General features: G+C 34.2%; 3 protein-coding genes across 8 annotated transcripts in view; 1 reads left to right on the forward strand and 2 right to left on the reverse strand.

Annotated features, from left to right (window-relative positions):
• Positions 1–13226, reverse strand: part of LOC134841709 (potassium voltage-gated channel subfamily H member 6-like) — a 633879-nt gene that overhangs the window by 546943 nt on the left and 73710 nt on the right. The window lies entirely within an intron of this gene.
• Positions 1–13226, reverse strand: part of LOC134842828 (uncharacterized) — a 554076-nt gene that overhangs the window by 259990 nt on the left and 280860 nt on the right. The gene's annotated exons all lie outside the window — the stretch shown is intronic.
• The window catches only part of LOC134841874 (uncharacterized), an 82172-nt gene that overhangs the window by 29509 nt on the left and 39437 nt on the right, over positions 1–13226 (forward strand). For all 6 annotated transcript variants that reach the window (XM_063857920.1, XM_063857921.1, XM_063857919.1 and 3 more), the window contains one exon: positions 520–802. In XM_063857920.1, the coding sequence (XP_063713990.1) occupies positions 520–802 (283 nt within the window). The remainder of the gene's footprint in view (positions 1–519; positions 803–13226) is intronic.

The following is a 13226-nucleotide window of genomic DNA, read 5'->3' on the forward strand; positions in this document are numbered from 1 at the left end:
GTTGGGTCATTTTGTAATTGGTAAGCTTAATAACTCTGGTTTTATTTAATCACGTGTTTTTTTTCTTTCGTTTTTGCTTAGAACGATTCGGCCTATGCTGTATAGTCCTATTTTCCTCATTTTGCGTCATTCGAAGGGAAAATGAATTGGGATGTATTTGTTTCAGGAGGGGTGGTGCGTAAAACAATATTTAATAGCTCAAAATCTTCTCGGTTTAATTGGCAGATTTTTTTTCGGTTTAATTGGCATCTACTCACAATGTTATGTTTGTGTTGTGTCGCAGTGTTGTGAAGCTCGGCTTCGCATTTGTGTTCAAAGTGAAAAGCATTGTTTGCAATTTTGAGAGTGAGCAAAACCAGAATCGCCCAGATTTTTATGCCTAGAAATGACCGAACAAAATGACTAAGTTTTGTTTTTCAGTTACTGATTCTTGCCAATTGCACAGCAACCTGCTATCCTTGATTGTATCTTGCCTTTAATGTAGACTCCAACCGGTAGTTTCTTGTTTTTTTAAAACAGCAAAGTCCAACGCCGCTCTTCAGTTTCCTCGGAAGAGAGGAAGACCTCGCAACCAGCCGAGCAACGAGAGCAAAGATGCAGTGGACAAGATATCAGCAGCCTTGAAGTCCATAGGAGCAACCGTGTGTCCCGTAGGATCGCTTGGATCTACGCATTTGGTGCCAAAGTTATGTCCAGGCGCTGAACTTCCCCCGGGAAATTCTTCAACAATGAGTATTCAATCTCCGTGCAGTAGCAGTCAAATGACACTTCATGACTCTGAGCTGTCAAATTTTTCAAACGGGTGTGTGGACTTGAGTTACTGATAAAAACCAATCTTTTGAGACTTTAGCATTATTTTTAAAAGCAATTTTTTTTTAGAAGTATGAAATTTTTGAGGCGTTTTTTTTATGGTTCTATATAAAGCAGTTCTATCAAGTGTCCTGCACGAAGAAACAATTTTATGCAGTGTGAAGAAAATCTGTTCAAGAGTAATGAACGTAGTGAAGTTTCTTATATAGGTCTTGCTGATTTTTTTTTGTTAGTTTTTTGTTCAGGAAAAAGTCTTAAAAGATTGCTGCACTTAGGTACAACGCTCTTTTTGAGTTCAATTGAAATTCATCTGCTGAAAATGACGTAAATAGCACTTTCCAAACAAATATGAACATGGAAATGGCGCAAAAAAACGTGATCCATATCAAGTTTCGAAAGTAAAATTTAGTTTTAAGATTTCCAGGGGAATGAAAACTTTACCTGTTGATCCAGTGTTCTCAAATTGGGTTAATGTTATCAAAAAAGAGCCGGTCATAAATCGTCTTAGAATTTCAAAGAGCTTGCAGGGCATCTATTTTTTCTTTGAAAATCGATAGTTGCGATTTTTTCAGCAAAGTCAGTGTATTTTTTATGTTTACTTGCGTTCATTACTCTTAATTTTCAATCTTTGATTGGTTATGTTCTGGTTTTTTAAGAGGAGTGATTTTTTACTCATCTTGTTCGTGTGGCTTTCGTCGTTTTTTTGAGAAAAAATTTTCAAGTTTCATTTGCGGTTTGGTTTGACTTGGATTTTCTTTTGTGTTCAATTCAAGCTCATTTGCTAGAAAGAAGGTAATTTACGCTCTCCAATAACGGAAGTGCAAATGATGAAATAAAGGTTTTTTCTTTTGACCCAATTTCGACGTGATCTGTTTATCGTGACTTATTGAAGACAGAGCTTTGTCCTCATCTATAATTCTCCAAATTTGGTAGAAGAGAAAATATTTTCAGAAAAATTGAGTTCATTGTCAATTTTCCAATTCTATGTTAGCTTTTTAGTGATTGTATGTCGTAATATAGGGTCGAAGTGCTTTTTTGTTCCTTGGTTTAATAATTTATTGCACTTGCGGAAGCGGTTGACTTGTAATCGGCAACTATAATTTTTTTTCTTTATATTTAAAAGAAATTTTGAAGAAGCGTTGTTAGTGATTTTCATTGAATTCGAGGTTGCTTCCCTGTATTTTCGAGGTAGCGCTGTTGTTTTTGTAACCTAAGATCTGGGTTTCGAGTCCCGGCAGGAACTTATTTTTTCAACGTGTATAAAATTGAAGAAAAAACTTGGTGGGAAAAATTGATGAAATTCCGGGTTTTCAATTAGCTGCTTATTTTTGTCGGCTTAGTTGCCATACTTGGGAGTTTTTACTGTTTTGTCCGCTGTTTTCATCGTAGATGCGATTGTTTTGATTTAATCCTGCATTTTGTAGAAATTAATTGTATTGATGTTGTGTTTTCCTGGGTTTTCCTTTTCAATTTTTTCGCCCAAAATCTTTGCTCGGCCTAAGCGGTTTCTGCTTTATTCCGTAATTTTTATCGCTCTATATCAGCTTAATTCCGTAAATTTTTGTTGCTTCATGCGCAAAAGTTCCGTAAATTTTATCGCTCTATATCAGCTCAAATCCGTAAATTTTTGTTGCTTCAAGCGCAAAAATTGACTGATTGTTTTTTTAGAAGTGAAATTAGCTTCTGTTACATGATTTCAAAGTTTAAAAATTTGTAGTTTTTTGGTGATTTTGTTAATTGACTGTTTTTCTGTAATTTTTCTGAAATTCAGTATCTTTACGTTGAAATGAATGCAAACTCCACTAACTCAGAACGAAAGTAGTGTAATGGTCACGAAAAACGTGACCAACTTCTAGTTTCGAAAGTGGGATATAGTTTTGAGATTTCCCAGCAAAATAAAAATTTTACCTTTGGTTCATTTTTCTCACATTTGGTTTTTTATCAATAAAGCGCCAATTACAAGTTGTTCTGTAAGTTCAAATAGTTTGTTCTCGCTCAATTTTGATTTTTGTTTTTGTAAGTTAAGAATCACAATAATAAATTATTTTTCCTATTAGAGTTTATTCAACAGAGTTTTGTCAATTTACATAATTCTGAAATGCAAGGACATCTAAAGGTTCGATAGTCCTGGTCAGGTGATGCCTTAATTAAGCAGTACAGTTTCCAAGAAGTTTCTTATGTAAACTACTATCATTAGCCATACACTACAACCCCACTCTTTTAGAAAAGAAGTTCTATTATTTCTTTACTATTTGTGATGTATAAGTCGCGAAAATTATGGAAAAAAGTATTTATTTCACCATCCTTAAGATTGCTGACTGTATCAGGAAAATCTTTAAAAAAAAAATTCGAATTAATCTGAAACGTTTTTTTCTTTGAAAATCGAAATTTGAGATTTTTTCAGCAAAGTCAGTGTATTTTTTATGTTTACTTGCGTTCGCTACTCTTCAATCTTTGATTGGCTATGTTTTGATTTTTAAGAGTTCATGAACGGAGTGATTGCTTACTCGTCTTGTTCGTGTGGCTTTCGTCGTTTTTTGGAGAAAAAGTTTTCAAGTTTCATTTGCGGTTTGGTTTGACTTGGATTTTCTTTTGTGTTCAATTCAAGCTCATTTGCTAGAAAGAAGGTAAGTTACGCTCTCCAATAACGGAAGTGCAAATGATGAAATAAAGATTTTTTCTTTCGACCCAAATTAACGTTATCTGTTTATCGTGATCTATTCTCGAGGTAGCGCTGTTGCTTTTGTAACCTAAGATCTGGGTTTCGAATCCCGGCAGGAACTTATTTTTTCAACGTGGATAAAATTGAAGAAAAAACTTGGTGGGAAATATTGATGAAATTCCGGGTTTTCAATTAGCTGCTTATTTGTCGGCTTAGTTCCCATACTTGGGAGTTTTTACTGTTTTGTCCGCTGTTTTCGTCGTAGATGCGATTGTCTTGGTTTTCCTTTTCAATTTTTTTCGCCCAAAAGCTTTGCTCGGCCTAAGCGGTTTCTGTTTGTTTTATCAGCTTAATTCCGTAAATTTTTGTTGCTTCAAGCGCAAAAATTGACTGATTGTTTTCTTAGAAGTGAAGTTAGCTTCTGTAACAAGATTTTTTGTTGTTTTGACTGTTTTTCTGAAAATAATTTCACTTTTTTGCCCAAATTTAAGTTTTCTAAGTTCGTTATTTCCATGTCATTACTATTTGCTAGCTTGCAATACGAAGCTCGTGCTGCAGCAGAAGTGATGCGGAGCTCGGCTATGCCTCTGTGTAAGGACTGGAACGGAGATTATACACTGCTTAATTCAACGCTCGAAAAAATCAAATGTATAAAGCCGCTATTTTCCCGCATTATTAACGTAGAATAAGAATGTTTTTTTTTGCTTGCTTGAATACGGAAATAAATATTTTTTTACCCAAGCTAATTCTTTTTAGGTTCAGTATCTTTACGTTGAAAGGAATGCAAACTCCACTAACTCACAACGAAAGTAGTGTAATGGTCACGAAAAACGTGATCAACTTCTAGTTTCGAAAGTGGATTATAGTTTTCAGATTTCCCAGCGAAATAAAACTTTTACCTTTGGTTTATTTTTCTCAAATTGGGTTTTTTTAATCAATAAAGCGCCAATAAAAAGTTGTTCTGGAAGTTCAATTAGTTTGTTCCGGAAGTTCAATTAGTTTGTTCTGGCTCAATTTTGATTTTTGTTTTTGTAAGTTAAGAATCACAATAATAAATTATTTTCATATTAGAGATTATTCAACAGAGATTTGTCAATTTACATAATTCTGATATGCAAGGACATCTAAAGGTTCGATAGGCCTAGTCAGGTGATGCCTTAATCAAGCAGTACACTTTCCAACAAGTTTCTAATGTAAACTACTATCATTTGGCCATACCCTACAACCCCACTCTTTTAGAAAAAAAAAGTTATATAATTTCTTTACTATTTGTGATGTATAAGTCGCAAAAATTATGGAAAAAATTTTTCATTTGACCATCATTAAGATTGCTGACTGTATCAGGAAATTTTTTTTTTTTTAAATATTTGAGTGAATCTGAACAATTTTTTTCTTTGAAAATCGAAATTTGCGATTTTTTCAGCAAAGTCAGTGCATTTTTGATGTTTACTTGCGTTCGCTACTCTTCAATCTTTGATTGGCTATGTTTTGATTTTCAAGAGTTCATGAACAGAGTTATTTTTAACTCGTCTTGTTCTTGTGGCTTTCGTCTTTTTTTGGAGAAAAAGTTTCCAAGTTTCGTTTGCGGGTTGGTTTGACTTGGATTTTCTTTTGTTCAATTCAAGCTCATTTGCTAGAAAGAAGGTAAGCTACGCTCTCCAATAACGGAAGTGCAAATGATGAAATAAAGATTTTTTCTTTTGACCCAATTTCGACGTGATCTGCTTATCGTGACTTATTGAAGACAGAGCTTTGTCCTCAACTATAATTCTCCAAATTTGGTAGAAGAGAAAATATTTTCAGAAAAATTGAGTTTTGTGTCATTTTTTCAATTCTATGTTTGCTTTTTAGTGATTGAATGTCTTATTAACGTAGAATAAGAATGTTTTTTTTTGCTTGCTTGAATACGGAAATAAATATTTTTTTTACCCAAGCTAATTCTTTTTAGGTTCAGTATCTTTACGTTGAAAGGAATGCAAACTCCACTAACTCACAACGAAAGTAGTGTAATGTTCACGAAAAACGTGATCAACTTCTAGTTTCGAAAGTGGATTATAGTTTTCAGATTTCCCAGCGAAATAAAACTTACCTTTGGTTTATTTTTCTCAAATTGGGTTTTTTTAATCAATAAAGCGCCAATAAAAAGTTGTTCTGGAAGTTCAATTAGTTTGTTCTGGAAGTTTAATTAGTTTGTTCTGGCTCAATTTTGATTTTTGTTTTTGTAAGTTAAGAATCACAATAATAAATTGTTTTCATATTAGAGATTATTCAACAGAGATTTGTCAATTTACATAATTCTGATACGCAAGGACATCTAAAGGTTCGATAGGCCTAGTCAGGTGATGCCTTAATCAAGCAGTACAATTTCCAACAAGTTTCTAATGTAAACTACTATCATTCGGCCATACCCTACAACCCCACTCTTTTAGAAAAAAAAAGTTATATAATTTCTTTACTATATGTGGTAAAAATTATGGAAAAAAGTTTTTATTTGACCATAACTAAGATTGCTGACTGTATCAGGAAAAATTTGTTTAGAAATATTTGAGTGAATCTGAACAATTTTTTTCTTTGAAAATCGAAATTTGCGTTTTTTTCAGCAAAGTCAGTGTATTTTTGATGTTTACTTGCGTTCGCTACTCTTCAATCTTTGATTGGCTATGTTTTGATTTTTAAGAGTTCATGAACAGAGTTATTTTTAACTCGTCTTGTTCTTGTGGCTTTCGTCTTTTTTTGGAGAAAAAGTTTCCAAGTTTCGTTTGCGGGTTGGTTTGACTTGGATTTTCTTTTGTTCAATTCAAGCTCATTTGCTAGAAAGAAGGTAAGCTACGCTCTCCAATAACGGAAGTGCAAATGATGAAATAAATGTTTTTTCTTTTGACCCAATTTCGACGTGATCTGTTTATCGTGACTTATTGAAGACAGAGCTCTGTCCTCATCTATAATTCTCCAAATTTGGTAGAAGAGAAAATATTTTCAGAAAAATTGAGTTTTTTGTCATTTTTTCAATTCTATGTTTGCTTTTTAGTGATTGAATGTCGTAATATAGTGGTCGAAGTGCTTTGTTGTTGTGCTTTGGTTGAATAATTTATTGCACTTGCGGAAGCAGGTGTCTTGTAATCGGGAGCTATATTTTTACCGTAATTTTTTCTTTTTATTATAAAGAAATTTTGAAGTTGCGTTATAAGTGATTTTCATCAATTTCGAAGTTGCTTCACATTTAGTCTCGAGGTAGTGATGTTGCTTTTGTAACCTAAGATCTGGGTTTCGAGTCCCGGCAAGAACTGATTTTTTTCAACGTGTATAAAATTGAAGAAAAAACTCAGGGGGGAAATTTTGATGAAACCAAAACAATCGTAGATGCGATTGTTTTGATTTAATCCTGTAATTTGTAGAAAAGAATGACATTGATGTTGTGTTTTTCTTGGTGTTCCTTTTCAGTTTATTTCGCCCAAAATCTTTGCTCGGCCTAAGCTGTTGCAAGTTAAAAAATTTGTGTTTTTTTTGTTGATTGTGTTAATTGACTGTTTTTCTGTAATTTATTTCACTTTCCGAAAATTTAATTTTTCTAAGTTCGTTTTTTCCATGTCATTACTATTGTTAGCTGGCAATACTAAGCTTGCGGTGCATCACAAGTGATGCAGCACTCGGCTTTAGCACTGTGTAAGGACTGGAACGGAGAGTAAAAACTGTTAATTTATTGCTCGAAAAAATCAGATGTATAAAGACTTGAGTACTTTTTTTGTTTGCTTGAGTACGGAAATTAATTTTTTTTTCATTAGCCAAGCTGATTTTTTTTAGTTTCAGTATCTTTACCTTAAAAGGAATGCAAATTCCACTAACTCACAACGAAAGTGTAGTGTTACGGTCACGGAAAACGTGATCAACTTCTAGTTTCGAAAGTGGATTATTTTTTTTTCAGATTTCCCAGCGAATTAAAAAATTTACCTTTGGTTCCTTTTTCTCAAATTGGGTTTTTTATCAATAAAGTGCCAAATTTAAGTAGTTCTGGAAAATCAAATGTTTTGTTCGTTTGTGTTTGCTCAATTTTGGTTTTGTGTTGTAAATTAATCATAATAATTATAATAAACTGTTTTGATATCAGAGATTATTCAACAGACATTTGTCAATTTACATAATTCCGATAGGCCTATTCAGGTCATGCCTTAATTAAGCAGTACAATTTCTAAGAAGTACTAAGAAGTTTAATCTGTAAACTACTATCAGTTGTCCATACCCTACAACCCCACTCTTTAGAAAAAAAAAGATCTATAATTTTTGTTTTTGTTTTTGATTTATAAATCGCGAAAATCATAGAAGAAAGTGTGTTTAATTGACTATCATTAAGATTGCCGACTGTATCAGAAAAATCTTCAAAAATTTTTTTTAAATGAAATTGAATAGTTTTTCATCCTTACACCTATTCTTTTCGGGCTTTTACCAGTGAAATTATTCCTTGGTTAGATTTTTTTCAACTCTTCTGTGTTTCAATATCTGAATCTCCGAGTCCAAAATTGACTTTCTAGGAATTCTGTTTTTAAAGCCTTCCGTTAAAGCTTAACTATAAATTTGATTATCTCGTTTATGTGCAATTTTTTCATTGAGCATATCTTGTAGGTTTTTTTTAAAATATGCTTCTGACTGATTTCTCCGTTTTCTCAAAAAATTCTCAGAATTTGGTTTTGTTTTATTTCAAGTTTTTAAAGAGATGTTTTATTAGCTGTGCCGTACACTATAACCCCCTTATGAACTATTGGCTGAATTTGACTGAAATAGGTGTTAATAAGTTCTGCTGTCGTCAGTACGTCACGTAATCGATTGAGCAACCCACAAAAATTATTCATTTTTTTGTTAAGAATTTTAATATGAAGTTTGAGTTTCAATTTTGAGTGCCCAAATACTTAGTAGAGAGGCCCTTTCAATATCATTGGTTCCTATTTTGATTTTGATTATTCTTGAGATTTTTTTTCTTTTAAAAATATGTTAATTGTTTTGTCTAGGTTCAGAGTAAGCTTATTGATTAGCAACCAATTTCCTATTTATGATAAATCTTCATTGTATTGGTGTAAGTTCTGTTCTTTTTGCTTCACTGCTGTACATATGTATAAATATGTGTTCACTGAAATTGAAATCGTTAGTAAATCATTTATCATTAAAATGAACAGTAGTGACCCGAGCACTGATCACTGTGGAACTCATTTGAAAATACAATTGAAGTACAAGGCAAATAACGCTCTCGATAACAAGTTACCACATTAGCAAATTACATTGTAATAAGAAACAATTACGACTGGCGGAATAGACATCTGTCTGTTTGACCCATCTTTGTCTTTGGTTGGCTTTATGGAAAAAAGATCAATCATAATCCAATCTTAAAGTTCAAAGAGCTTCAACGTGTTCTATTTTGTTTTTTGTTCTCCGAGTAATGCTGTTTTTATTCTCTGTTTGTGTACTTGGATTGAATATAGTAACCGAAATTCTTTGTTCTGTCTGTAGTGTTTTAAAGTCAGGCCTAAGCATAAATCTTAGTCAACTGACTTTTGGAAAACTGACGATTAAGTCAAGGAAACCGAAAAAATTGTTCACCTTTAAAAACTTTTTTGGATCTTGTTAACTAGTCCCCCATTGCAATAGGGCCAAATAGTTAACAAGATCCAAGTTTTTTGTTTCATCAAACGCGGAGAACAAAATACAACACGTTAAGACGAAAATTTTTTAAAAAAAGTGAGGCATGTTTTTCGGTTTCCTTGACTTAATTGTCAGTTTTCAAAAGCCTATTGGGTAAAATGACCTGATCTTATCTGAGCTGTTAGGTTGGCATCTTGTTTGCTTTTTACCTGCTGGCGGTCTTGTTTTTCGGAGTAGCCTGCGTAGGTGGCTTTGACTTCAAGCTGCGATTGCGGCTTATCCCGTAGTGTTCGTTTTACACATGCCAGGGCTGATGGTAGAGACGTCGGTTTTGGCTCTGTTGAGGTGTCTTCAAATGCTCTTTTTGCCTGTTTGTCATCAAGCTCATTTCCTATGACATCGAAGTGACCGGGGAGCCACTGACAGAAATTTCTTGTCTGTTCTTGTTTTTAGAAGGGCTGCGAGCAAAGCTGCCTTCTCTTCGTCATATGACGAGGTGATTGCTCTGCCACTTTTCTTAACAGGGTTAGATTTGGAAGGGAAGTTTGCTGGCTTTTGGAAGTTTTCAGAATTTTGTGCGCCGATCCATCGCTGTAGACAGTCATTGTCTGTTGATGGTTGTCGATTGTTTCTAATACTTTCTCCAGTGTACTTTCTCTTCCCTCACCATCAATTGTATCCTCCACTTTCCAGTTGTTGTAGGTGGTTTTCCAGGGTTTACTGGGTTGTGCTCGGTTGGTTCTGCATTATTTTTTGTGGCACGTTACAGTTTGAAGCGGCACAAATAAGAGAGGGCGGGTTAAGCCTTAGCGGCTCCCGGCTTTTTTCTTAAGTATCTCGCTTAGTCGTCCTGTTCTCTTGGTGCGATGCTTGTGATGCGTTGTCTGTTTGCATGTGCGCTGAACACTTTAATTTTAATGGTTGGCTTTGTACTTACATATCCACCTGCATTTTTGTTGCTCGTGCGAGACGTTGTACAAAATGCAAGGAGTGAATGGGCGCCCTGTACCTGTGGTCACTCTACAGAAGTAGCAGGAGGTCGTCCCCTTCAGAATTTTGATTGGGGTCTCCTGTTCGCCATGTAAAGGCCGTACCAAATGACCAGGATTGCTGTTGCCGGCAGCTTATAATATTTCTGATTCAATCTCAATTTTTTTTGGTTCACTTTTTGTTTACATAAACCTCTATAGTTCCTCAAAATAGCATACTTTTTTTGGTTCACTTTTTCTTTACATAAACCTCTATAGTTCCTCAAAATAGCCTTCTTTGCTGCCTGATATCGAAAAAACTATTTTTGGTAAACTAAAGGAAACCAAGACGACATCGTTAAGCGGTTTTGGTGTCCGAGTCTTGGACTGGTTTTCCGTGTTCAGTTTCCGTAGTGTCCGAGATGTATGTTTTTTTTTGCACTTAGTATAGTGATAAGGCGTCCCTTTTGAAATCGTGAGATCGTGTATTCGATCCCATGCCATGGCAATGATAGCGTGTGAGGACGAGATCTCACTTGACCTCTAGCTTCAGGCCTACCACAGCCTGACCAGTTTCGGCTGCAATAGTGGTACCACGTGAAAGTTCTAGACGCAAAAAAACGTCCTTGAGTCGCAAAAAAAGAGCTTCGCTTAACAAAATAACAGTCTTGAATGTGTGGAGATAATACAAATGGACTATCCTCACCAGGACTCTAAAGGCCTACTGATAGCTCCTCTGTAATTTGCAGGAACCAAATTATATTATTTTCTTTGAAGACATGTCTTTTTTCCAAAATTCTGAAAGCCATGCTTCAGGCATAATTAATGGCGGAAATTTTTCTAATGTTGTAATAACGTGTAAGTACATAACGGCGAGTATAAACGGTATCGCTTAACGCTCGAAAAAATTTGTTTTTTATAGAACGCCCTTTTTCTTGCAGGATTGTTTTTAGAAACGAGTGTGTTTCCTTCTTGTGTTGTTACTAAATACCTTGTTACATTAGTAGATTCTTGTATTGCACAGCAAATTTTGATTTTGAGACCTCGTTTGCTCAAGTTTGTGTTCAGTTCTATTGTTCTAAGACAAGTGAAGCCTTTTTTTCGGTTTTCTTGGATTTCTGGTCATTTTCATTATGGTTTTTTTTTTCGCCCAAAAGGTTTGCTCGGCCTAAGCGGTTTCTGTTTGTTTTATCAGCTTAATTCCGTAAATTTCTTTTGCTTCAAGCGCAAAAATTGACTGATTGTTTTCTTAGAAGTGAAGTTAGCTTCTGTAACAAGATTTCAAACTTTAAAAAATTTGTAGTTTTTTGGTGATTTTGTTAATTGACTGTTTTTCTGAAATTAATTTCACTTTTTTGCCAAAATTTAAGTTTTCTAAGTTCGTTATTTCCATGTCATTACTATTTGCTAGCTTGCAATACGAAGCTCGTGCTGCAGCAGAAGTGATGCGGAGCTCGGCTATGCCTCTGTGTAAGGACTGGAACGGAGATTATACACTGCTTAATTCAACGCTCGAAAAAATCAAATGTAAAAAGCCGCTATTTTCCCGCATTATTAACGTAGAATAAGAATGTTTTTCTAATGTTGTAATAACGTGTAAGTACATAACGGCGAGTAAAAACGGTATCGCTTAACGCTCGAAAAAATTTGTTGTTTATAGAACGCCCTTTTTCTTGCAGGATTGTTTTTAGAAACGAGTGTGTTTCCCTCTTGTGTTGTTACTAAATACCTTGTTACATTAGTAGATTCTTGTATTGCACAGCAAATTTTGATTTTGAGACCTCGTTTGCTCAAGTTTGTGTTAAATTCTATTGTTCTAAGACAAGTGAAGCCTTTTTTCGGTTTTCTTGGATTTCTGGTCATTTTCATTATGGTTTTTTTTTCGCCCAAAAGCTTTGCTCGGCCTAAGCGGTTTCTGTTTGTTTTATCAGCTTAATTCCGTAAATTTCTGTTGCTTCAAGCGCAAAAATTGACTGATTGTTTTCTTAGAAGTGAAGTTAGCTTCTGTAACAAGATTTCAAACTTTAAAAAATTTGTAGTTTTTTGGTGATTTTGTTAATTGACTGTTTTTCTGAAATTAATTTCACTTTTTTGCCAAAATTTAAGTTTTCTAAGTTCTTTATTTCCATGTCATTACTATTTGCTAGCTTGCAATACGAAGCTCGTGCTGCAGCAGAAGTGATGCGGAGCTCGGCTATGCCTCTGTGTAAGGACTGGAACGGAGATTATACACTGCTTAATTCAACGCTCGAAAAAATCAAATGTAAAAAGCCGCTATTTTCCCGCATTATTAACGTAGAATAAGAATGTTTTTTTTTGCTTGCTTGAGTACGGAAATAAATATTTTTTTTACCCAAGCTAATTCTTTTTAGGTTCAGTATCTCTACGTTGAAAGGAATGCAAACTCCACTAACTCACAACGAAAGTAGTGTAATGGTCACGAAAAACGTGATCAACTTCTAGTTTCGAAAGTGGATTAGAGTTTTCAGATTTCCCAGCGAAATAAAACTTTGGTTTATTTTTCTCAAATTGGGTTTTTTAATCAATAAAGCGCCAATAAAAAGTTGTTCTGGAAGTTCAATTAGTTTGTTCTGGCTCAGTTTTGATTTTTGTTTTTGTAAGTTAAGAATCACAATAATAAATTGTTTTCATATTAGAGATTATTCAACAGAGATTTGTCAATTTACATAATTCTGATATGCAAGGACATCTAAAGGTTCGATAGGCCTAGTCAGGTGATGCCGTAATCAAGCAGTACAATTTCCAACAAGTTTCTAATGTAAACTACTATCATTTGGCCATACCCTACAACCCCACTCTTTAGAAAAAAAGTTATATAATTTCTTTACTATTTGTGATGTATAAGTCGCAAAAATTATGGAAAAAAGTTTTTATTTGACCATCATTAAGGTTGCTGACTGTATCAGGAAAATTTTTTAAAAAATATTTGAGTGAATCTGAACAATTTTTTTCTTTGAAAATCGAAATTTGCGATTTTTTCAGCAAAGTCAGCGTATTTTTGATGTTTACTTGCGTTGTTGCGTTGGCTACTCTTCAATCTTTGATTGGCTATGTTTTGATTTTTAAGAGTTCATGAATAGAGTGATTTTAAACTCGTCTTGTTTGTGTGGCTTTCGTCTTTTTTTGGAGAAAAAGTT

This window comes from Symsagittifera roscoffensis, chromosome 3 (genome assembly GCF_963678635.1).
Source record: "Symsagittifera roscoffensis chromosome 3, txSymRosc1.1, whole genome shotgun sequence".
NCBI lineage: Eukaryota > Metazoa > Xenacoelomorpha > Acoela > Convolutidae > Symsagittifera > Symsagittifera roscoffensis.